This window comes from Lissotriton helveticus, chromosome 7 (genome assembly GCF_964261635.1).
Source record: "Lissotriton helveticus chromosome 7, aLisHel1.1, whole genome shotgun sequence".
NCBI classification, from domain to species: Eukaryota; Metazoa; Chordata; class Amphibia; order Caudata; family Salamandridae; genus Lissotriton; species Lissotriton helveticus.
Window position 1 is genome coordinate 227,361,042 of NC_136068.1, and position 26,136 is coordinate 227,387,177.

Sequence of the window (26,136 nt, forward strand, 5' to 3'; positions counted from 1 at the left end):
CTCAGAGTTGACTCTCACTGCTGGAGATGCAATGATCGAGACAGGGACATAGTTCATGTGATTTGGGAATGCATCAAGGTCCACGGTTTTTGGATACAGTTTTGGAATCTCCTGAAAGAGGAGCTACAGGTGTCTATGCGGTTGACAGCCCGTCTGGCTCTGTTACATGTTACCTCCAGCATTCCTCCATTAACACAGCAAGCATGTTAACAGGTGGCTCTCAGTAACTTAAGTGTGGCTAAAATGACAAGTCTTCATCTCTGGAGGTCGCCTAGCGTCGCCTCCTTTCAGACTTGGCTGAAGAGTATGTACAAAGTGGCACTTTTTTGAGAGACTAATTTATAAGTTGAATAAAAAGTTGCAGGTTTTTTTTTAAACATCTGGGCCTCCTTTCTCCGGTATTGCTTGCGGTATACCTGGATTATTAATTTTAAATTAATATATGAATGCAACACAAAAAAGGATATCACTTCCCAAGCCTTTAACAGGAGCCTTTTTGGCACTTTCTTTCACCATTGATGCTTCTGGAGTCTAGAGTCAGTCTTGTGAAACTTATCAGAGCATATTTATCTTGGCATAATGCACTAACTCTGACTTCAATTTATTCTCTGAAGACTGGCTTATGGGGTGCATGGGCTAGATGAAGCCCCCAGTAACCCGGGTGCCATGACTGTTGGGATGAGGAGGATCGGAGACGGGTTTTATTTGATACTTAGTTGTAGAGTGCTTCTTTCTTTCTATCTTTCTATCTATCGTTCTCTTCCTTTAATTCACCATTCCTTTCTTTTTTTTTTACAGTCATATCTCAGGAATTTCTCATGACTCTAAAATGAGTCTACATTTCTCAGTTTTATGTTTATTGTCACTGGTTACCCTCTTGGGGCAACATGATATGAATAATGTACCGATGTAGGAATAATGGTTGTTGTTAATGCTCTAGTTTTCATAATGAGTGACTTTGTTGTATACCGTAATTACAAGTGGTAAATGAATAAAGAAATGTGACATTCACAAACCACAATCATTGTTTTGCACTCCGCAGAGTGTAGAGTAAACAGGGTCTTGGCACCTGACAAGTGCAATGGATTTGTGGTTTTAATCCCACAAGGGCTGCCTGCTCAATGCAGGTTTTTATGTCGCTTCAGCTTGAATCCTCACCCCATTCATTCGGCACCCTACACAGTTACAAGTAGAAGCATGGAGATGGGCTATTCTCTATACCATGAATAACACAGATGTGTGCATGTCTGTGTGTGTGTGTGTGTGTGTGTGTGTGTGGGGGGCTGTACCTGCTTAATTAAGGTTTTTATGTTGATTCAACTTGAATCCTCAGCCCAATGAACTCTACAACTTATACAGGGATGTCTTACCCTCCATGCCATGGATAACACTGATGTGTGTGTGTGTGTGTCTGTCTGTACCTGCTTAATTCAGGTTTTTATGTTGATTCAACTTGAATCCTCAGCCCAATGAACTCTACAACGTACATGGAGATGTGTTACCCTCTATCCCATGGATAACATTCATTCTACACCCTTTGCAGTTGCAAGTAGAAGCATGGAGATGTGTTACTGTCTGTTCCATGGAAAACACTGATGTGAGTGTGTGTGGGTACGGCTGTACTAGCTAAATGCTGGTTTTTATGCGGATTCAACTTCAATCCTCAGACCCATTAATTCTACACCTTCCACAGTAGAAGCATGGACAGGTGCTAACCTCTATTTCATTGATAACACCAATGTGAATGTGTGTGGGGTTGGGACAGTACATTCACACATTAATCACAACAGTGCAAAGGTCAATTTCCATATTTATGTATATATTTAACTTTTACTTAACTTGTAGTGTTTATATATGTAGCGACCCCTTTCAATTAGACTCCTGGTTTGGTGTTATAGAATTTCTGTGTTTTTACACTCTCATCTCGATTTTTCCATGTTATTTTTGAGTTCAGTGAAAGTATTCAGTTGTAACTTTTAGATGTCTGTGTTAACTTAAAGGATGAGTGTTCACTTGCCTTGATCCCTGTAGGATTTTAGATCACAAGCCGTCATAAGCAATGCATCAAAACACTCAGGTGAAAACACCATTATGTTATGTTATCGCAAACCCATATGCACATCGGCCATTTTGATCTTCATATTGAAATCAGTCTCTGTTTAGAAATCAATCTTATGCAGTACAGCTAGTGGAACAGCACTTATTGCCCACTTTCCAATTTTCTGTATTTAAAGATAAAAAACAGGAATGGAAGAATTTTTCTTTAAGCATTTATGAGTAAAACTCAACTAAAATGGGAGACTGTGAGTTGTACTTATATTACAGTATGAAATGAAATGGCATTTCTTGACTGAATTCATACAGGTGCTAGAGCACAAACATGAGGTGTAAAATACCACACATTAATTCTGGCTTACCGCAGGCAGCAAGGACCCACGGCGTTGCGGTGAAGGAACATCATACAGCTCGCTGTGTGGTCCTGACACTGGACTTGGGTTGGAGGCCCGAGATGCTCTGGGAAGCGTAAAAAGTCTCTTGAAAATGGAAGAAAATGCAAAATTAGATGCCTAAATCAAATAAAGGCCACATCAGCTAGAATTACAGTTCTTGTACAAAATCTAGCATTGTATGAATTTGTTTGACCAGAAAAGGTCTTCTGTGATGGTCTACGACGGGAACACACCAAAATGTCACCTACGTTTTTGTGTAGTTGTAGGCGGTTATAAAGGAAGAAGACCAGTGAACAGTCATTGGTATAATGACAATAATTGCCAATCATCCAAGTTAAGATAGTTTGTTACTTATGTAGAAGGGCCAAGGGTCGGGCTGGCCTATGGTGCTATCTGGCAGTGCCAGAAGGCTGGTCTGACAGGTCACTGTGTGAGTCTTTTTTTGGTTGTTTGCAGGTCTTTTTTAAGTTCTGGTGGGTCGTTGCTTTCTATCAATTTCCCTGGTATTCCTACAAACATTGCCTACATTAAGCACACATGCATGCAGTCTCCCATATCACGTAAAAAACACCTATGCAGATGTCATTACAAGTTCAAAACTGTCCTGATTTGCAAAAGTGGGCCAGTGTTTTATCTACCTGATTCGCTGGTGGGGATCACTTCGATTGTTGTGCCTGGCCCTATTTTCTGTCGTACTCTTGACACTGGAGGTGCCTCTTGCCCTGCCACTGAATACCAGCAGACACATTAATTTGTTGTAGTGCTCAGATATATTGAAACCACAGAAAATGAATCTACCCTTCATCAGGGTGATGAAGTAATAGTTTAAATCCAACATTAGGTTGAGGAGATCCTGGGACATGCTGCTGCTGTCACCCTGGGACTCAAATAAACAAGTGACCCCTGTTCTAGCATGGTCGGCATAAACTAGCAGGCTCCAACCTGCTATGCCTCCGTTGTTCTGATCAGAGCACTACTTTGGATAGCCACATTCCTTTAAACAGAGAGATCATGCTAGGAAAATGTTTCATCACCAAAGTTAGGGAGTGCAGTGGCTCCCACTCCAACACAGTGAAACGTGTATTAGAATAAATTAACAATCAACAAAGGGAGAGATAGGGTTATAGGGCACTCTTAGACCCCAGTCAGTTATCAGATAAACAAAAGAAGAGTGTCCCTCAGAGAAGCGTTGTAGCACGTAAGATTCGAGGCCAGTTGTAAGTGGTCAGATACACAGACCAATTTCACGAAAAAATTCAAGATTTTTTCAAGAAACCCTCACTCACCCTAGTGGTGACATGCTTCATCATCGGGTCCACCGGGAGAGATCGAATACCTCCCCGGTGTGCTGCGACGCCAGGAGACTGCGGAGCAGGTTCTTGTGAGGGTAAAGTGTGAAAAAAGTTTAAGTGAATTTAAAAATGTCCAGGGTTGTACCAAAAAATCATTTATTGGCTGGTCAACCTGACATATTAAAAATTAACTATGTGTAGGGAGAACTAACCAAATAGAATATACTTGTGTTTCCCTATTAAAGAGAGGTCAACATGTTTCTGCCCGTGGTATGTGTGACTTTACAGGGCTTTCTTCAGGACCAGTTTGTGAGTGTCACCTTAACAGATGTGGGCGCGCTAAGGCCCACCCTGCCAAAGGCGGTGAAAGTTAAAAATAGCACTATGTATAAAAAAGGTGCATTAAAAGAAACAAACTAATAAGTCTGGGGAATTACCTCTGTTACGAGGAACCTAGAAGTCTGTGGACAGATGGTGAGACAAACAGACAAATAAACAAACAAATAACATAGAATCAATCAATATTGATCATTTTGCATGGCAATTGATGCAACTTGGTGGCGTGATACGTGCTGGCATACCTATCAAAGGCCGTGGCCGAGATGCATGGGAAGTAAAGAAAAAGTTGTGCCACAAGCCGGGGTGGTGGGTCCAGCGCGATATGTTGCACGTATAATAGGGCAACAGGATAGTACGTGGAGACTTACAGTGTTAAGTCCATCCGTGCGGGAAACCGGAAGTGGCTGCCCGTTATTACTTCGCTACCTAAAATAGGGCGGCGGGGAAGTAATCCCCGAAGTGTTACGCGGTAAAGCAGAGCAGCATTGTGAATAGCGTTTTGCTCTGCTGGCCGTGACTAGTAGTATTGACCAGGCACACACATAAATGAGCATAATAGATAAACACTTCTCACTTGTACAAGAAGTGAACCACGCCCCATAGAACTCAGGAGGGGGGTGGGAGCGACAATGGCACACCCTATTCGGGGAGAAAACAACAAACACAAACAGAGAATTTAGAGATCTGGCAGAATCTCGAGTACAGGACTTATCTGATTAGAAGTGTCCAAGGGAAGGTTCTTACGCCCGCAACGCTCTGCACCCTCTCGGTACCTAGCTGTTCCCTCGCTGGATCTCGTGGATCCTGAGCGAAGGGCAAGCCCGGTATTATGAGGGAGGAGGCAGAGCACGGGCCAATAGGAGCTTGTTATCCAAAGCGAGGCTTGGAATACAAGTCCCGTGATCCCGCGGGAGGTGGTGTCAAAGCGGGATTTCTTTACGAAAATGAAACCGAGGCTTGGAAAGCAAGCCCTTGGTAACTCGGCAATGAGGATTTCCAAGGCAAGTTTCAGAAATAATGACTATCACTGCCAAAGTAGCCTGACCAAAGGATTAGTGTATGATCATGACTTTTTCAAAACATGGTTAGCTGATACAGAAAATTAATTATTGTATTGGAATACATACTACAGTATAATGTTTTTTTTTTTAATTATTAGATGCTGCAGCTATAGCTACAATACAATGGGGTAGTCAGTTGCATGTTACAGAATTAGTTATGGCAGAGTCAATCAGGATTATGATAAGTTCATATTACTACAGAGTGCTCGCTAAGTGTGTCCAGAGTCTCAGACTACATGAGTCAAGAAGTATGAATCTCATTGTTTTAGAGTTCAGTCAAGACTCGGGATGTTAACAAGAGTCAGACAAACAGAACCTAGATAGAAAATGACAGGTAGCAGACATTGCTAATGAACAACCTAATGTTTTAGGACACTAGTCCATGGTATTTGGTCATTCAGCCCATGGATGTGGGTACTGAGTCTATATACCCAGCGCTGTTCTTTCTCAAACAGGACGCTGTCTCTGTTCCTGGGGTTGTTGACCTGCTCAATAATTGTCCAGATCATATCGTTTGGGGTGTGATGTGCCAGCAAAAAATGTTCACTAAGTTTCGTTGTGACCTTTTTGCATCGAATGTTGCTGCGATGTTCCCCAATGCGAATTTTTACTTTACGTGTTGTCATTCCAACATAACGTTTCGCACAAGGGCAAGTAATCAAGTAGACAACGTTGGCAGAATTGCAATTGGTATGAGATTTTTGAGTCCATATTTTTCCGGGTTCCAAGTTGAGTTCTTTAGTGTGGGTGGTGAGATGACAAACACTGCAATCAGTACATGGGAAGTGACCAGTAATGGGAGGTAGGTGCCAGGGTTCTGTGACAGACCTAATAAGTGTGGATGACGTGCCTGGTAAGGGTCTGGTATGTACCAAGGCATCTTTTAGGCTCCTGCCCTTTTTGAAGGAGAACAGGGGTTTCTATAAATTAAACCTGAGCTCCTCCCTTACATCTGAGAGATATTTGACCCTGCATGCAAGCAATAGAAACACTTCTTCGACAAGAAAGGATGTCTCGTGCATCCAGTTGTTTCTGGTTCAAACACTCTCACTCCATACATACCTGGATGTTCAGCACCGATTAAATGCTGAACATCACCCTCAAATCCAAAATTGCCAAACAAGTGAGAAGTGAAATTGCTCTCTGATATTGAGAGAGTTTCACACAATGCCTCATTGCAAATGCAAGATTATCTGAAAAAATCCAACCTTATTTAAGAACCCAAGTGATCAAGAAATCTTAGAAAGGCTGTGCTAGTTATGCCTTATTCAGAGACGAAAACTGTGCCTCCCCAAAATCGATTTCAGAAGCATGATACAAGCCTCAGTGATCGGTTATATGACACAACCACGCTTTTCTTTCCCGCTCATTCCTTAACAACGCGGACCGAACAACAAATTACTCTGAACCACGCATTCAATTTACAATGCAAGTCATTACAACAATTTGCCTTAGGGCGGCACTGCACTTTGGAATGGTATAATTTACTATTCCAATTCCATTCCACGCAACAGAAGGGAAAGGGTTGGACTTTAACGTCCAACGTCGCTTTACCTAACGCATGTCGTTTTAACGACTTGTGTTGTAAATGCAATACATGGTTCAGACACATTTGTTGTTCCGCCTGCGTTGCAAAGGCAATGCGTTGTTCGGCAGTCGTGGTATTTGCTGTTTCCCCTCAGTGTTCTCTCACTTGGAAGGTAGCAGCACCCTCCAAGCCTACATCTACAGTTTCCACCAGGATGAGCAGGATCGGACTGGCCTATAGATCAATCAAGCAGCGCCCAGTTGGGCTGGTCTGACAGGTAAGAGTGTGGGCCGTTTTTTACTGGGGTCTACTGGGCTGGTTTTTACTGTAACGTCCCTGATATTAAAATAAGCATTGGCTACAGCAAGCTCAAATCCATGCAATCTTCCATACATTGCAAAACACTTATACTACGTGTCTTGACAAGTTCAAAACTGCCCCAAACTGCAAACATTGACCATTTTTGCTTAGCCATCTAATTCACCAATGGCTCCACTTTTATGTTGATCCCTTGGGCCCATTTGCTGCCCCAGTCCGACCCGGCTGGTGAGCTTCCTGTACACAGCCACCTCACTCCTCAAATGTCTAAGAAAGTATGACCACATCACCCCACGCAGACAGAAGAACGGGGGCTCCCCCTATAGGCTCAATCAAGGCATGCTATGGTATCTAAGAGGCAGTAACACTGGACATGCCAACTAACCTGTACAAAAAGATGACCATCTCGGGAGGCCACGGATACAACGAGTAAACAACAAGATTTCCCAAGCAACACACCCAGGTTCTGGACTCACATCTTACCCCAAAAAAAACTCACTACTCATCTCTGCACCTCAGAAAGGAGCAAAAACACAAATAATCAAATGCATTCACTTGTAGCTTAAGAGGCCATATCAATGGCAGGCTGCGTGCATTATAAAAGCAAATAATGTAACATAACATGAGATAGAAAGATGGAATATTAATTTAAATAACTGATAGCGCGCAGAAAGTGTGAAGCCAAAGGTGGCTGCCCGAGAACTACAATTGTCGAGAGGTGAGTTTGGGACTGTCTCAGAAAAAATGGATTGCAGCTGTACTAATTTGTAAAGAATTAAGTGGCCGGGCTCTTGTCAAGAGGCTACTGCAGACTTCACCACATCATTTCCCCTGCCGTTTCTGTCAATAACCGCACCACGACAGCTACTAGCCATCATACTCCTGCAAATGTTACTATTCAGACTATTCCACACCCCTAAAGCTATAAGAATGACTTGGGTGGCATGCATTAGTCATTTTTTAAAAATATTTACTGAATTAATAAATAACTGTTATTTTGCTCATCCCTAAATTAGACAGACAGTACCACCATGTGGCAGACTCATAAGTTCCGGTGTTGACAAGTAAGTAACGGTGCCAAGCACCGGAAACGACTGGCTCAAATTAAGCACTGGCTGAACTTTTATGTGAAGAAATGCAGCTCAAAGGGGAACATCTGAAGCGAACATGCGTTGATGCAAATTGCCTCTAGGAAACCCACCTTATCATACCCCAAAAGAATTACGAAATAACTTTTGCAGGTAGTTACCAGGAAGCAATCAATCTAAAAACCTTGCAGCCAATAGAAAACTACCCTAGGCAAAAATGAGTTTAGAATCAAAGCGAGTTATGAACTGTAAGTTGTTTTCTAAAAATGTTTAGCTATTGATTTTTAACTACGAGTACAACTACTTAAACTGGTAAATTAAAGACACTAGGCCAGCATAGTATAGGGTTAAGTGTACCCCAAGGGGTAAACTACATAATTTCGTACCCACTCGTTCAGTTCCCCTCATTCCACGTTTTCTCCCTTCTCCGCAAGGAGACCGACTTATCAGCTGTAAGCTGACAGTTTACAGATACACAACTTTAGGAAATGGTAGGCTAATGTTAAATTATATAAAACTATGCTAGAGTCTTAAATGTATGCGTCCTCGTGTTTCGCACCCAGAGCTCATATTCACTTTCCACCTGTTTATAACCACTTCCAGTGTGGTCAGACAGGGGAACTGACCTTACAGGTCAGTGTGATTTGCCCAGGATCACACAGTTCGGTCAAATGGCTTAGAACCACGGTCACAAGGTTCCCTAGATGGCAAATAAACGGGAAACATCCTTTACAACGCAACTTTTACCACGCAGTGCCTTTACGACGCAACTTTTACAACGCAAACCATTACAACGCATTGCGCTGGGGGGGCGCTCTAGGATAGGGAATACGTTTAATTTACTATCCAACACCTTCCCTAGTGTCCACGGGGGCTGGAGTTGGAATAGTAAATTAAACTATTCACTATCCAGCACCCCAAAGCGCTATGGGTTGTAAAGGTTTGCGTTGTAAAAACCGCGTTGTAAAGGCATGCGATGTAAAAGCATGCGTTGTAATGTCATACATCCCAAATAAACCATTAACCCTCCTTTCCCTTGACAACTTGGAGGAGTGAAATATCAGTAGCTACAGTGCCTATCATCTGAAGGAACCAGAGATGAGACTTTTTCTAAACCCTTTAAAATGATCAGATAAGGCAACTGGGGAGCTTGGCGATGAAGCCGAACAGCAAAGATAAGACAACTTGGTCAAATAGGACAAACCGAGATTTATCGGTTTTAAAAAATATAAAACTAGCTGTTGGTTTATTATTTTCACCGTCCACCTGACGATGAGTGTTCAGTATGGTGAAAAAACTTAACTGTATAAGTCTAAAAAATAGACCAATTAAAAAAAGTGTAAAACTCAAACGTTCGTAGTTAAGAACTGCGAAAGGTAATTTCAAGTTTATTTGTAAAATGCATAGTTCATTAAAACCATTACACTACTAATAAAATCACATGATTAATTAACAATAAATACAACATTTTCAAAACAATCTTATCATTTGCATACCGATTTCACATTTATTATCTCTGAAGAAGCCTTAAGGTAGGAATACAATGCTAAAGTGCTCATTTAGGGTAAAATTAATTTTGCAATTGTGAAAGGAAACGTGTCATTTGATGAAACTTCCCCTTTCACTGCCTTTGCAGCTTACATAATATGTCGCTCTCAAATTACAACACACTTTGAGCAATTCTTGTCCTTCTTGGCGTTACAAGATGCAAATATTCAGTGTGTGTCCCTGTGCAGTGCGGGCAGGTTTAAAGTGATATGTTAGACATTTGGTTTGATTGTATTAAGCGTATTTGAATTTATAATTTTAAATACTTTTGGGATGTTATCGCCAGTTGTCTTGTTTTTCATCTTGTTTCCCTGCTTGCTTTTAGAGAGGATGTTCACTAGATGGCGCTGCAAGGCAGCTTTCACCCATAAACAATTTCCGGAATCCAAGTTCATTTTAGGTAAACGACACTATTTTCCCCCGTGTGTCTAAACTCCTGAGTGAGGTTTCACGAGGCTTGTCAAGCGCATCCATGTAACCAGGACTACACTTTTCCGTTCCTCACTAGTGGGCATGTTATTCCTTTCAATTGAGGGACCGTCTCCTGACAGAGAGCCTGCAGCTTCAACTGAGGAAAGGTTGATGCATTCACATCAGGGCCGGCTTTAGCATCGGTGGCGCCTGGTGCGTGAAAAGGAGAGAGCACAACAGCACCATTCCTACCAATATATGACGCTGCTTGTGGCTTACCTTGGGCTGCCTTGCACCATTACAGTCACCCTTGCACCACAGTGCAAGGGTGTGATGTCAAGCATAGGTTTAATATAGGAAGGGTACCCTCCAGGCGCAAGATTCTATGCTTTGACAAATGTTAACACTTTAACACTTTGTGGGGCAGATTTACAAGCCCCTTGCAACACATTTGAGGAAGAGGTGTGGCGCCGCGGCCAGGGCGACTGACGCTGGAATCTGGGGACCACGGTTCGATCCCCGGCTCCGGCGGCAGGTTAGCCCAGCACCATGTGACTCTGGGCAATAGCTCGCTTAATCTTCCCGACGGCCCCCAGCGCCTAGAGACCCTTACGGGTGATTGTGCGCTTTACAAATGTGGACTTTACTTTACTTTACATTTATGCCGCCGTTGCGTCACTTCTGTGACGCAGCGGAGTCCTAAACCATGCGTCATGTTGTGCCATATTTACAATGTGACGCATATAGGGAGATGTGTCACCTTGTAAAGCCCTGTGCCACATGAAACCTGTGTCAGGTTTCATGTGGGCGTCCGGCACAGGGTGGGCGTTCCCTCGCAGGTACGCCTCATAAATGAGTCACTTTTGATGCGTCAAAACCCTGCGCCTGCTTGAAGCAGGCGTAAGGAGTGATGCAGTATGTTAGGCATAGGGCGCCCCCGAGCCTTGCTTCGCAACTCCAGCAATGCGCCGCCTTTATGCCGGGGGATGCGACACGCATCTGCCCATCTGTGCACCACGGCGCGCCGCATTGTAAATACGGCGCATCAGTGGTGGCGCACGGGTGGTTTTGTGTGTCGCTAGTGTTCTGGCGCATCCATGCTGATTTGGAGAGATGCGCCAGGCCTTGTGAATCTGCCCCTGTGTGCGTGCTGTTCTGTGTGTGCAGCACACATGCAAAGGTGAAAGGTATAGAAAAAAATAAATCTTTTCTCTAACTTTATGCCTGCCTCATTTATGCAAATCCCTTACTGCCAACGTTATTGGATAAGGGATTAGTGTCGAATCCTGGGTGGATACTTAAGGAATGTCTAGATACCACCCATGGGACGCCTCCTTGACACAAAATAGTACAGTGCTACTTTCTGTTACTTAACCCCTTGGGTGCTCATGACGAGCTCAGCTCGTCATGAGCTCCGGTGCTCATGACGAGCTCAGCTCGTCATGACCTCGCCCGTTCCGTGGAACGCTCGCACGCTGGGCTGATTTCCCTGCTGTGCTGAACGTTTGTGGGAACGTGTGTGACCATGACGAGCTCAGCTCGTCATGAGCACCGGAGCGCTGTAGCTCATGACGAGCTGACCTCGTCATGAGCACGGGGCGCTTTACGCCCCCGCCCCCCAGCACAGCGGGGGAATGTGCCCCGCAGCCAAGGGGTTAAGGGCAACTTTCCAATGCATTTCTGATGTAAAGTAAACACCAAAGCAACACTTTTCATCAGGTTTGCATCGCTTTTGTGATGCAACCCAGGCACATAGTGTAGTGAATCTGCCCCATAAACTACGGATTGTAACTTATGAACTCCAAGTAACAAATTGATCTCTGTGAAAAAAGCAGTACCCCACTGAGATATATACATAAAATACAATCTGTGATCTGTATTTTATACATTGTGCTTTGCAGTGGCAACATTAACCCCCGTTGCTATATTATCATGAGCCAAAGAGGAAAGTAAACAAATTACTCCTTTATCTCCATCAGGAGCATTATACTTTGTACTCCATCTGAGGTGCTCACACTGGGCTAGTGATCATTGATCCTGTCTTTTGTTTATTTTTAAGCTGGTATATCTTTTTATTTGTATCTGCTTGACGCATGTCTGCCACTGGAATGTGGCCAAGATACATGTAGGTAGCTCCATGTATTGATTGAAATGGCCCCTCTTTACTATCAGCCGCCACTACTTGTCATAGGCTTTCGTCTCACAAACCCTAGCGATCCAGTGTGTTAGAACACTTAGATGAAATTAATTAATCAAGGCTATATCTCCAAGAAAGCATTGATCAAGGTAGAAGAAAGGCAGAACTGTAATAGTACAGTTATGTGCTAGCCCGAATTGCATTTGTGACGTGTAAAATGATTAAAAACCCGCAACCGGTGGATTGTTACCTTAGTAAACGTTACTCTCGGAGAGCTTGCAAACCTGTAATATCAGTGCGACCCCTGATATTAATTTGATGGACCGGTGGTCTGACCTCTTTCTCCCTCCCCTTCACCCACTAATCATTTGGGCTTACATATATCTGCACCTTGAGATGTTGACTTACACTGATTTCTTTGGCAAGTGAATTCTTCAAGAATAGCACTGTGGAAAAATTGGCTTCCAAACAAATTAGGGGCCATTTTTCCTCAGTTCAGCAGCTATACTAAATTAGGTTACAAAATTATTCAAGGTCATAATGAAGACCAGTTGAGCTGGTCCAGGGCTACAACTCCCAGAAAACCTCGAGTAATTAAATGGAAGCCCAGCCATGTTCCTTGGTGGTCCTGGTGACATGGAGTCATCTGGTAACCTTAATCATATGCGATTTTTGGTGAGATAGAACCTCAAATGACTATTTCGCAAATATGGTAACTTCCAACATGGAAAGAACAAAGATTAATATTTGGGCGAAGCCGGGTTACTTACTCCTGGCATCTTGGGCGATGCTCAACTGAAAAGTGTCCACAAATATACATATTTGGTGTTATTTTCGACTGCTTACTCATGTGTAAACCCCACTGGGATATGTCATCTGATGTGTCCTGTTTGAAAGATTTAAGGTGGCTTCTAGAGTAAAACTTTACGGCGTATGGTTAGTAGTTAAGTGAGTGTGCCGAGTGCTTCACACTTCACCATTGCGCAAGAGTTAGACAAAAAAAGAGTACAAAGTGGATGGTAACAAAAAAACACAACGACGCATGAACCATTCAAGGAGCACATCACCGTTTCATTCACAAAAAAGGTTGTGTGTGAGATCTTGTACCGAACAGACCTTTGCATCCGCTTTTTAGTCCACTCTTGGGGCTTGATCCACGGGTAGTCCAGGAAAGAGCTGAATGAGGCAATCAAGAACCAGCATCCATCGAGCAGCGCGAGCTGATCCAGGATTCAGATTCTCAGGAAAATTGGCCATTACAATAGTATTTAATGACGCCGAATGTGAGGAAGGAAAAGGGCAATGGGGAGTTATTCTATCAACAACAATAGGAAAACCCCCGGCATCTTTATGTCAGCGCCCTACTCCTGATATCATGCCGTGGCCCACAGAATGAAAAGAAACCCGCTAAGTTCAAAATATATGCCTTTTGAGTAGCCAATAGGGCTCAATCAGTCCTTTTTTCAGCATCATAAAAGAACCCCAGGCAGAATGAGGAAATGTTGCTATGGCACGCAGGTACCTTTTTTCTTTCTGTTCGATGCAATGTGTATCGAACTCTGATTCTGAAATATTTGTTGGGCCAGTTGAACATTTAATGCAATCAAATTATGTGGATTTCAAAAGTTAGTGATTTTAGTATTCTGATGAGGGCAGTTAATTAGCTATATGGAAAAGAAAATAACTTGACGGCTTCATTGTGCCATTTCATAACACTGCTTGTGCTCAAGAGTGTTCAGTGGTCACTTTGAAAATGTCGGTGAAACATAATTTTCCAATAATAGTCAAAGGAATTAGGCTATATGCATTCTATTGTATTATTTATAATTGCATTTATATGGCGCTTAATACCCCTGAAGAGGTGTCAAAGTGCTTTTTCAGTGAGTAGCATGCTACTCCGGAACCCATAAAGGATTAGTGGTGACTTAGTTAGTGAAATATGAAAGTAATTTGAGTGGTGGATAAGTTAGTCAGTTATTTGGATTGAGCAGGATAGAAGAGGGAAAATGATTGCATTTATATAGCGCTTGCTAACACTGATGAGGTGTTGAAGCGTTTTTTCGGCAAGTACCACACTAATCCAGAACCACTATAAACATTGCCCACCAGATTCAGCTCTTCAGGAAAGATAACAATTAAGTTACCCTTTCAATGATTCAAGATCCCTGGAAATCTGAAGATTTTCACTGTATGAGAACTAAAGACAATCGAGGTCTCCTGCAATGCCGATATAGTCGGTAACAAGAGTTCCCGCCAGAATCAGGATTAGAAGATCCACGGTAACTCAATGGATCTGTGGTGTTTCATCTGGAGACTACACCTGCTGAAATACAGATGAACATGAGGGATCACCCGGGGCATTTGTGACCAGAATTACCTGTTCAACAATAATTTCTCATTTCAAAGGCTACCCTTAGGGCCCCACTCCAGTGGCAAACTAACTGGAGGAGATATAGAGGCCTCATAATATGGCCCAAGGTTTTAAGGGTTGCACTGGTAAGCACTTTGGAACAGTAAGTACAATAAGTACCACGCCGGGATCCTCATGAGTAGCTGTGCGTGTTATAAACTTATATAACATAACATAAGTCATTTTAAGGCAGATTAGTATGACAAGTGCTGTCTGGGATCATGGGGTTTTGAAAGGCTGGGCTTGGGCTCTCCAAGAATTTAGGACTTGCCCATCAAACGTGTGCTTTCTTTCATGGTACATTTCAGGCCTATCTCCACCAAGGAATTGACACCTTAGTAGTATGGTGGACGCAGGTGTTTCCATCTTGAGCAAGTGGTAAACAAATTGGCCCTGAAGTTCTACTGCATTGATATTGCAATGGTAGGTACCTGGGGCTTGTTGTGTTTTACGACCCTACTGAGGCACACTTCAGAGGATGTGTGAGTTGTGTCAAAATAGTAGGTACCTGGGGCTTGTTGTGTTTTACAACCCTACTAGAGGCACACTTCAGAGGATGTGTGAGTTGTGTCAAAATACACAAACTAAACTCTACTGAGATACAGCACATAAACTTATATTCAGAAAGAATATCTTTCTGTTCGCTAACATGGCCCACTCAGCCAAAGGGCGCTTTAAATCATTTCAGGGGTTTATCTCCTGAGGTTTGCGTGAGCGTTTGTGTGGCGGTGTGTAATTATGTGTCAGTGGACTTTCATAATCATATGTAAAGTGACGCAGGGCTTTGTGTTGCTTTGCACAGTGATAGCGCCTGCGTAAAACCTAATTCACCTAAGTGTCAAGCAAGAACTGAATAGTGAGCCAGACAGTTTGTACACGTCCCACTTCCAGGAAAGTTACACATTAATAATAAAATTTTTAGTGAAAATGACATAAGCGACAGATGCAGGAAGATGATGAGGGCGCCGTTTTTCATCTGTGGTTTTCGTCTCACTGCTATCAAGGGTGTCAGAGCTGGCTTTCTGTCAAGAGCCATGAGATGCTAGTAACTTGTCCTCCAGAAAATAATTCTCTATGCTGCTGTGAGAGTCTGGCAGATCAGACCTGTCTAAATTCTCCATCCTGAACTCAGTGAGGAATCCCACACAATTGCAAGGCCATTTAGTGGGGCAAAAAAATCGAAAGGATTTTGGTCTCTTCTCTTATATCTGTTTCTTTGGAATTATATTTTTATCATTGGGACAAATTCCACCCCATCAGGGACCATGTGGTAGAGAAAAGTTTACTGCCATGAAAAAATGATTCCTGTCCATCAGAAATCAAAACCACTTCAATGTAAAATGACAGACCACATTTAGAATGAAGTATTTTACTACATTATGAGAGTCTCTACAAACTCAGCAGAGGAGCACATAGGGAAAAAGGCCAGGTGGTAAAAAAAGAGGAAGTGGTAGAGCCACCCTGACCAAATGAAACTGATGTGAGAATGTATGATTTCGAAGAAAGAGTCAGATGTTTGAGGTAGTAACCATATCTCTACAGACAAGGATACAACAGACACTTGGCCTGCCATGAGATGTGTTAAGATCTACCAAAACATTGCCTAAAGTCGGACAAAAAGTATTGCAACCTTTTGTGGACACAAAGTATGGACAAGTTATTGGGGACACAAAGTATGGACAAGCTATTAAGGACACAAAGTATGGACAAACTATTGTGGAAATTATAAACGAGTAGGAAAAGCCACACATACCAAAATACTAAAGAGAGTGAGTAAATCTCCAGTCATGACAACAAGTTGATGGAAGAGCCAAGTCTGCAGTGACACACTGTCCCACATGTTATGGTCCTGCCCCAAAGAGTATTATGTGTATCAAGAAGCTGCAAAATGGATCAAAATGGTGCGGGAATGGTAAAGCATCTTCTAGACTCTACCAACGAGGTGTGTGGAAGATCTAAAAAAACCAAATTCCCTGTTGGGTCTGATGCGATCACAAATGATCATTCTGTAAAAACTGCCCTAGATGTGAATGGGTCAGATGAGTAAATTTGCGATGCATTAAAGTGGAAATCCAGCTCCAGTGAATGAACCTGCAGAGAGGGGTCTTAGCTTCACTGTTTTTTTAACTTCACAGTCCTTCAGCAATGCCCCAATCTTTCCCCAAGAAAGGGATGTCCAGGACATTGATGGTGTTGAGCTATCATGTACGAAATAGTTAAATCAAGCACATCTGCATTTTTGTACCCCACCACAGCTGCAGTTGAACTCAATTTCGTGCTGAACAGTCCTGCCAAGATGACTTTTTCCCAACTAATGAGGAGCAGAGGACCAGCCTTGGATTAGGCTGGGTTCTGGACAAAAGTCTATTTAAAATGTCTACATCTTACACTGCCTGATGCACAAACAATGGAAATACTTACTCTATAAATATTTCTCTTTGGAAAATTCACACTAGAGTCAAGCAGTCTGGTAAGTCAAATAAAATGGCATCAAAGTTTGCTTTTTTTGTTGTTACACGCTGTTTTCAACATTACATAAGATCAAACCACTGTTCAATAAATATATTTTTGGACTAGTTTCTCTGTCTCCAGTTTTGGCAGGCACTGAGAAGAGGTGCCTGTAAACAGTATCATAATATATTTTATAAACTCATTACTTTGATTGCTTAGCCAAAGAAACATTGTTGCAGCTCAAAGAAAGCTCAAGAGAGAGCCAACAAGAGGCTACAAGTGAGGCAGAACATAGAAAAATACATGGAGAGACGAGCTGTGCTTCACCCATGAGAAAGGGTTGCCTCCTGAGTATTCATCGGGTAATACAATGATCAGTAGCCACTAAGCTTCAAAAATGATTTGGCCCAAAAAAAAAGAGACACACAAATATTTGTTTTTATGGTAACCCATCTACTAAAAATGCTAACGGGCTGATTTAGAGTTTGGCTGGGGTGGTACTCCGTTTAACTGCGACGGAGTACCATCTCCGCCAAACTGAAGGTCCACCAGATGGGGGAACCTTAAGAAAGTCAATGACGGAGACTACTCTGTCTCGGTCACGTCATACTCCACCAATGGCCCGAGAGACTAAGGACTGTTGGAGCTTTGGAGATTTGACTGCCCACCAGATTTAAACTGGGCAGTCGAATGTCCAGCTTTCACTGCCCATTACTCCCAGGTACAACCTGGAAGAAAGGGGCAGGGAAAACTGCACAATTACTTCTACTTCATGCGAGACAACTTCCATGGTGTGGGTGTCATTATTTTTTGTATTTTTAATAACAATATCCTGCTTTGGGATTTTAGTTTTGACAATACAATAACTTGTTAAAGGTTTAACAAACAGTACCGTCATTTTGAAAGTACCATCTGTCAAACTTTTAATACACTGTCAGGAACTGCAGTCACACTGCCATGACAATGTTAAGAGATGTCTGCTGGGTTGGAGGACAACTCTTAATGTGGTGGGTGGGCATCCCTCGGTATGGCGGGAGTAAAGGTCTCTACCATGCCGAAGGAATTGAGTCTATTTGCAAATTCTAAATCAAGCCCTTAATGTAAATGAGATGTCTACTGGCCTGACAACTTATACAATTGGAGCTATGTCGCAAGGATCCATTGTAGAAGGCACAACTCCAGGCCATCCATTTCCATACACTGAAGATCTACTGTAGGAAAACAATCCCATGTTTCAATTTCAGCAGTTCACCGGTACGTTAAAGCAATTCTCATCTAGCAGGCTTCCCCAGTTCCACCGGCCCATAAATTGTAGACTTTTACAGAGGCCACCGCACCATTGGGACCTTGCAACCGGAGGACTAATCTTGCTAATCATATATATATATATATATATAAACTTTATTTATATGGGCTTTCTAAATGCCAACTTCATCTATTGATCTGTTGTTGTGTGCTTCAAATGTTTCCTCCACCCTCTACAGCATTCAGCATGGGGCAATGTGTCAGTCCACTTGAGCCACCTGCTAGCATCACTGCGAGGGACCATATTCTGCTCTTTCACAAGAAGCACATCCACACACACAAAATGCTTCTTTCGGTGCCTGTTGGTACTATAGGAATGTGTACTTGTTGAGACTAAAAATATATTTGTTTTTTTCAAAACAATGTTTTTATATTAGTGAGGACTCTGCAGCTCCCACATCAAGGTCTCCTAAAAAAAAGAAGAAGAAAAAAAAGAAATCACAAAAGAAAACAAATATTGACAAAGCCAAAAGGCTGGCAGGCAACATTAGACTGACTGGCTTTGCCAGTACTAGTCTTAGAGGTGACTTCTTCTTTGATTATTCACACAGCCGTAGTTATGGCATGCAGATGCATTGAGACCATATTCTCTTTGTGCAATCCCTTGAACTATCTAAAGACAATCTTGATCTTATCCATCTTCATTAAAATCTGTGCTTGACATCTTAAAATGCGGAGAAGAGACTGATATCAGGTCCCCTAATCTCAAGAATAAAGTCCTTGTTGCCATGCCACAAAGCATCATCCCATCTGTATGGATCACTTGAAAGAGACAGATCTTTATTCACTCTGATATTTCTGACTGACTGACTTTGAGTGGGTTCTTTATTTTATTACATAGAGTTGAAGCTAATCGACAGCAGTACATAGAAGCATATGGTTGTTGGAGACACAACAGGGCGAATGGGTCGCAGGAGACTGCGAAACAGCCACATAAACACCCACGGGGGAGTGTTAGTGCATTGCAGAGGGCACGTGTGGTGGATGAGCACTGACGCTGTTGTGAGCCCTTTATAGACTTCACAATGATGCGTTGATTTCACAGTCTCAAGAATAGACATATGTGTACTCGCCGTCCATGTCAATGTGCTTAGCACTACTTAGAGACACAAGCTGTGCCAGCTGCTCAGTCAGCAGCTGAGCATTTTTGGACCGCTGCCATTTGCCTCATGCTGTCCACGAAGCATTCACGCCTATACAGCTGGGCTCCATTCGGCTGAGCTGTCCACCTACTGCATTTTGCACATAAGGTCACTGACGCAAGCGGCGGCATTTGTCCGCATCATAAAAACGTATTACTTACTATTGAGTTGACTGCAGAGTTGGATGTTGGCAGGAAGTGTAGAACTGGGAGTTGTAGTAGGTGGGCATGTCTGAGCCATATCTGTGTGTAGGGTGTGAGGGACTTGGGTGGACAGGTCCACGGGTGAGATTTTGCCCCCCCAAAAAAGGGATATATATTTAAGATACATTTTCATACAATGAATCTGAAAGGACTTCACTTTCATAATTAATGGTTATCTTAAAAGTCTGTCCCGGATCCAGTCTTCCTAGGTCCTCAGAGGACCTTTCCTCCCTAGCCTCTTTAACACACGATCTAGTATCAGTGTAGTCGGTGGTTGCTGAGAATACTTTCTGTAGATCTTTAGAAACAAATTGGTAGAGAGTCTACAGGAAATAAAGGAAATTGTACACATATGATCAATCGGAACCTGGCTAGACCACAATTTGTCCTACAAGGGTATCAAGGCACTAATTAAAAAAAAGATGCTCATGAACCATATGAGCAGATGGCACTATTGCCCTTCACAAACCACACCAACAAATTGAATGGATGTAAGCACAACATGGTATAACATGTTGAAACGTCTAACCAGACCAGTATTAAAACCAACATAAAAAGAAGCCCTTGTATAACAAAGCACATCAGTTCTTCCAAACTTCCATTCATGCATCCTTGAAGGCACCAGCACCTCAAGGTTTCCGCTTGTACTGGGGAACATTTAAAGGATGCCCATTACTAGAGTGAAGAGGATGGAATATATGGCTGAAACAATTCCTGCAGATATCCAAGAACAGCAGTGTAATAGCTGGTGACCCAGCAAGCTATATTAAAACTTCTGTAGAACTTTGAAAATCATTGAAACCTACATTAAAGGGAAATCTAGTTTGAACCTGGAGATAAGATATGAGCATTGAATAGTTCCTTGGGTCTCAGCTGAATACCACTGCACTCATACTAAAGGGTTTTAAAAGATGGACCCAGGCGTAAATACTGGCACACACCATCTAGTACGAAACTGTTCCCACCACAACTCTTCGCCTGTAGTTGGTGTCAAGTTGTCATGACAATCAACCAATCAATGAATCAATGACTTGTAAAGTGCACAACTCACCCGTGAAAGTCTCAAGGCGCTACCCACACAAACTAATACCATTTTTGTATGCCTGATGATTCAATAAAAGCAGTGAGACAAGAGTAGGGAGACACAAAGGCAGATCCGCAAAGACGGATACTGTGCAGTAGCTGCATGAAGATTAAGGGCTTGATTTAGAGAAGAAGGCTAACGGCAAATCATAAGATTTTTCAGAGAATGAATAGATGCTAGAGGTGAATGTCGAGGAACAATTCCTTGGACCACACTATCCCTATGATGGAGGAAACACCACTGGTGGATTCTCCTCTCGATTCAACATTTCTTCCAGTCTGCTAGGTGCCATAAAAGCTTTGGTTCAAAGTGGGGGGCATTTTAGTTTTTTGGCTACTCCTCTGATTGGCAGGACTAGCAGGGACAATGTGTGGCACAAGGTGCAGTGGCCTCCTGACGAGAGCCCTGGCACTTATTTTTTTGCAAATTAGGCACTGCTCTGAAAAAATAGGTAATTTGGGCCTTATTTATGAGGCCCTTACACCGCCATTGTGTCACTTTTTGTGACGCTGCAATGGCGTAAAAAATTAGCCACACTGAGCCATATTTACAAAGTGACACATCTAGGCAGATGCGTCCCTTTGTAAACCCCTGCACTACATTATACCTAAAAACAGGTATAATGTATGCAGGGTGGTCGTTAGGGCACAGAAAAGGCTCGTAGAAGTGTTGCAGTGAAATCTATCAGATTTCACTGCGATACTTCTATGGCTTCAGCGCGTCAAATCCTTACGCCTGCATAAAGCAGGCATAAGGGGTGACGCAGAGCATTTCACATGGGGCTTGCCCTATGTGAAATGACACATTGCTGGAGTTGCGTCTGTTTTCGGACAAACTCCAGCATTGCACCATTTTTGCTCCAACAGATACATCAGGATTTCGGACATATCTGTAAATCCTTATGACATGGAGCACCGTACAGTAAATACAGCGCATCCATGGGGTCGCGAGGAGAGCGCACTGAAAAGTGCTGTGCCGCTGTTTTCCTGCAGCGATGTAACACTTTTCATAAATGAGGCCCTTTGTGTTTACATTGCTGTTTTTTGCTTCCCTTGATATCACCGCATTCATGAGCATGAGAGGTGAGATTTTGGTTACTAGAGAAGATGAGCTCTTTTATTATGAAGCATTCTTTCCAGTGATGCAAAGCCGGGTCCCCTGCACAAAAGTGCTTTTAAAATAGAACTCAACAGCTTAGAGCAATCCTATTGTGTTTCAAAGCTTGACGCGGACGCGGTTTAAACACGCTGATTGCTTTGGCCATATTAAGACAGTTAAAAGGGAAGTGGCCAATGACGCCTGGCACTGCGTGGGAAGACTTGTTAACCCCAAAAGCGTTGTTGAGGTTTTAGATCGCATTGCTGTGCACAGTGGCAGGGATCCGGCTGCTGTTATCACTGAATCTAGTCGAAGACAACATGCTCAACCATTGTTGTGTATCAATGACTAATGGAGCACTTCACGAAACACATTTTTAGGCCAAATTAGTCATAAAATCACCCATGAGTATCAGCTTTTCCATGATAACATATGAAGAAATGCTGTACACAAAAATAGCCTTTTGGTTCCTTGAAGCAACCTTTCGTAGGTGTAGGCGCTATAAAAATATCCTACGCCCTAATATTAAAAAGTAACATAACATACTGTGTAAACAGTAGATATGAAATGTACACGTGCAGAGATCATGACGTTATACCCATAAGTATATATATTGTTTAATGAATGATAAGGTAAGACATTTTAAAGTATATACTGTTCTTGGCTCTCTACTGGTGAGTTGGTGGTTCATGTAATTTTTCTTACAGCCAGAGACGCTGTAGGTCATGGGCAAAGTGGGCAATTACCCAGGGCCCAGCCTTCCAAATGGCCCCCTGGAAAGTGAACTTTTTCTCTAGCTTACTTTTATGAATTTTTGTGTCTTAACCTTTAATGTAGAAATTAATATTGTTTGGCAACACAGGGCTTGAATTTGCAAAATTATTGGTAATATATTGCAAACTTGTTCCGAACAGAGGCCCTAACCTCATTCCTGTCCCAGGGCCCCCAAAATCCTTAAGATGACTATGCTCAGAGCATTGACTTTCTTACATTCAAACCACAATTTTCCAATCTTCTCAGCTCACAAGTGCTTAGAACATTAAGAAAATACTCAAAAGTTGAAACCTAGTGTAGGCACTAGACAAGGCTCTCCCAATTTGGGGGAGCATTGGTATGGAAGAGCGCGATGGGGAGTGGGCGAATGCGGTCTCGCATCCCATGGCGGATCTTTGGGTCCAGGTGTTGGGTCAAGCCTTTGTCACTGCCAGAAGGGCTTTGCCCTTCTGGGATGGGGAACAGTTCCTGATTCAGCCGGCGGCCCCATCCATAAAAGGAAAGGGAACAAATGATGGAAGGAATACTGACCAATACAAACATTCACCCCCAGTCACAAAGATCTGTGTTTAATCCGTCATTCCTTTGCTCATCACGCCACCCTATTTTGGACCCAGCCATATGCAAATCAATCTTGACCCTGTTCCTCACGGAAACAGTCCAGCCTGAGATCTCCAAAAGTGGTCTCAGATTAATTCTGTGCTATTGGGGGGGGGGGGGCAGTGTGGAGGGTCTGTCTATCCCAGGGACCTCTGTGCCTCACTGGCCATATATATGTGTAAGATCACGGAGAAGAGGCAAGATGGGTGTATGTCATTGAAGAAATGAGCCATTGAATTAAGGGCTTCTTAGATGGTTTACTACACAAACGAGCTCAATCTGGAAATGAATTTCCTTGCTCAATGAGTAATGGTTGCCTTTTTTTGTATATCTATATTCGCTTTTTTTTCTCAGAGCTTTATATAGTGTGAACCTGACCCAAACGCATCAGAGCGCTTTACATGAGCACCAGTTGCATTACAGATGGACACATTCATTTCTTGGTAGGCACCGGGAGATTAAGTGATTTGCCCAGAATCAGAGGATGTTGAGCGTCCCTGCTGAGACTCAACCCGGTTCCCCAGCGTCAAGGTCGACCACTCTAGCCGTAAAGCCACATCCTCTCCCCAGCTTTATAGTTTATATCCTAATGGGTTGAACCACTTTACATTAACAGATTAGAAGTGAATGCTGAAGCTTTAGCTGGAAAGGACAGAAACAGCATAATTAAATACTGCTTATAGGTCTCACCTGCATCCCACGTTCACTCTGCTCCCAGCCATGGGGTACTTTCCCACTGAGGCCTTTTGTAACGCTACCCCCTCTTTTAATCCCTGGCACTATTTCTGTCCTTCAGGCGTCCTCAACGTGGCCCTAATTATGAGGGCCACAGTAATCCTGACTCAGGCGCCAAAAGGGTGTGTGTGTCCAACTCCTGATTGCATAATGTGCACCAATAACACATTGGTCCAGTCGCTTTCCCTGAACTAAAAATTCAATTGTCTAAATTTGTGCAGGGGAGAAATGGCAGTTTTGTGTCCTTGAGCAGGGAAAGCATGCAGTGTTTCTACACTAAAATATATAAATTGTACAATGATATTGCAGAGAAATGCAAAAAAACAGCATAGTCACAAGACCTTTTTTTCTTTCATGAGTAGTATATAAATGTTTACCTGATTGGTGGAGCTACGGGTTCGGTCGCAAAACAGTTTTGCGGGCGAAGATGCAGGCACTTGGTAAACATCTATCGAAAGAGGCGGCGAGGATGTAGGCGTATGGTACACCCGGTCCATCTCTTCATACGTCATGGAGGTGGTGGGAGATCGGGAGGCTGAGGGAACCTGGTAAATGTTCTGCTGGCTCTCCTTTCCACCTGGGGAGCCATGTTGCATGTATGTAGGTGATGTATCCACGGGAGAATTAGCAAGGACCTGCAGGCGATTGGCCGGAGCCAGCCCTTGCCGACCATGGAGCGAACAGTTCCACCAGCCTTCGCTTCCCACCACATTCTGCTCAAGCACCATCAGGATGTCACCTTTGCGAAAAGCCAGTTCATCTGGGCACTCGGCCTTGTTGTCGTACAGAGCTTTCGCCAACATGTTCTTTGAACAAAACGAAAAAACATACCAATAAGATAACAGTTGAGGTCAAGTTTGCATGAGACATTGACATTTTGAAATGCAAAACAGTGGCTTCTGACCACAAAGAAACACCATTCAGGACCATTAGAATAACACTTATGACTTGATTATGAGTCAGGCGGAGTGGTATCCCCGGGTGGGATGATGCTCAACTTGTGAATGACCTGCACGATGTTCCTGCATCAGGTTTTCATGGATGCTTGAACACTGGACCTTATTTTACAGACTGGTGTGTCTGGCCAGCAAAACAGCATGAGGTTTCGACTGCAACAGTTGCCAAGGCGCATTCCCTGGTCCTTGCCGAGCTTTTTAGGTCGAGCCTGGGCAGCACATGTGCTGCTCTGCGAGCCATGCTGTATTGGAGTATGGAATAGAAGCCCCGCCCACTCTCCGCCTATATTTTTTATTGGTTTGTGTCATTGTCCTTAATAAATGCTGCCTTCTGATTCATTAATTGTTAGTCCCTCTTTAGTACCGCCTTGCCTTCATTCGTAACCTCCCATGAGGACTGGCCCTTTTACATCGGTTGTTACACAGTGAGTCTTTTTTAGTCTGTAAACACTATTTTCTTTAGTTTCTTCTACTACAGGCACAACATGCTTTCCTGCAACATTTGGCGCTCCACGCGCTCTTTCACTTACCAAGCAACAGGTCTCACATTTACAAGAGTTTGAGCAATTGGCATTGCAAATGACAAATTCTTTTATTTATGTGTTAATTATCAAAACATATAAATAAAAGACATTGTCATTTACAATGCCAATAGCTTAAACTCTCGCAAATGCAAGACCTTATTGCATTGCAAATGTTTGTTCTCTTTCAAGGCTATGCCATGCCAGAACTATTCTTCTTCTTTGTTCCCCTACTTTTCATACCCGCCCTCCATAGTAGCCCCACATTAGCATGCGGAATTTCTCACAGAAGTTTAGAGCTAAGTGGAATTCGATTCAGAGATTTCCATTACTTGGAATTATCTTTACCAGCAAACATCTCCGCATGGAATTCCGCCCATTATGAATTAAACTCCTTGGAAAGTGAAAAACTATGTGGACATGGAATTCTTATTCTTGATGAATCTTCTATAGGCACAATGTAAAAATATATCCATGTAAAATACATACATTTTATACATACATTCAAAATCAATCATGGCTCTCAAATCCGTGCTTAATTTGTAAAATAATAAGTGCCAGGGCCCTGGCCAAGAGGCCACTGCTGCTTGCACCATGCATTGCCCCTGTCATCGCTGTCAATGACGGTACCAAAACAACTCTTTTGCCTGTAAGTGCGAACGTTCAGATTATTTGAGGTCCCCAC

General features: G+C 42.9%; 1 protein-coding gene across 4 annotated transcripts in view; it reads right to left on the reverse strand.

Moving 5' to 3' along the window:
* CASS4 (Cas scaffold protein family member 4) overlaps positions 1–26,136 on the reverse strand; it is a 289,095-nt gene that overhangs the window by 13,632 nt on the left and 249,327 nt on the right. For all 4 annotated transcript variants that reach the window (XM_078652004.1, XM_078652003.1, XM_078652006.1 and 1 more), the window contains 2 exons: positions 24,352–24,780; positions 2,418–2,534 (listed from right to left, as the gene is read on the reverse strand). In XM_078652004.1, the coding sequence (XP_078508130.1) occupies positions 2,418–2,534; positions 24,352–24,777 (543 nt within the window). In that variant the 5' untranslated portion in view covers positions 24,778–24,780. The remainder of the gene's footprint in view (positions 1–2,417; positions 2,535–24,351; positions 24,781–26,136) is intronic.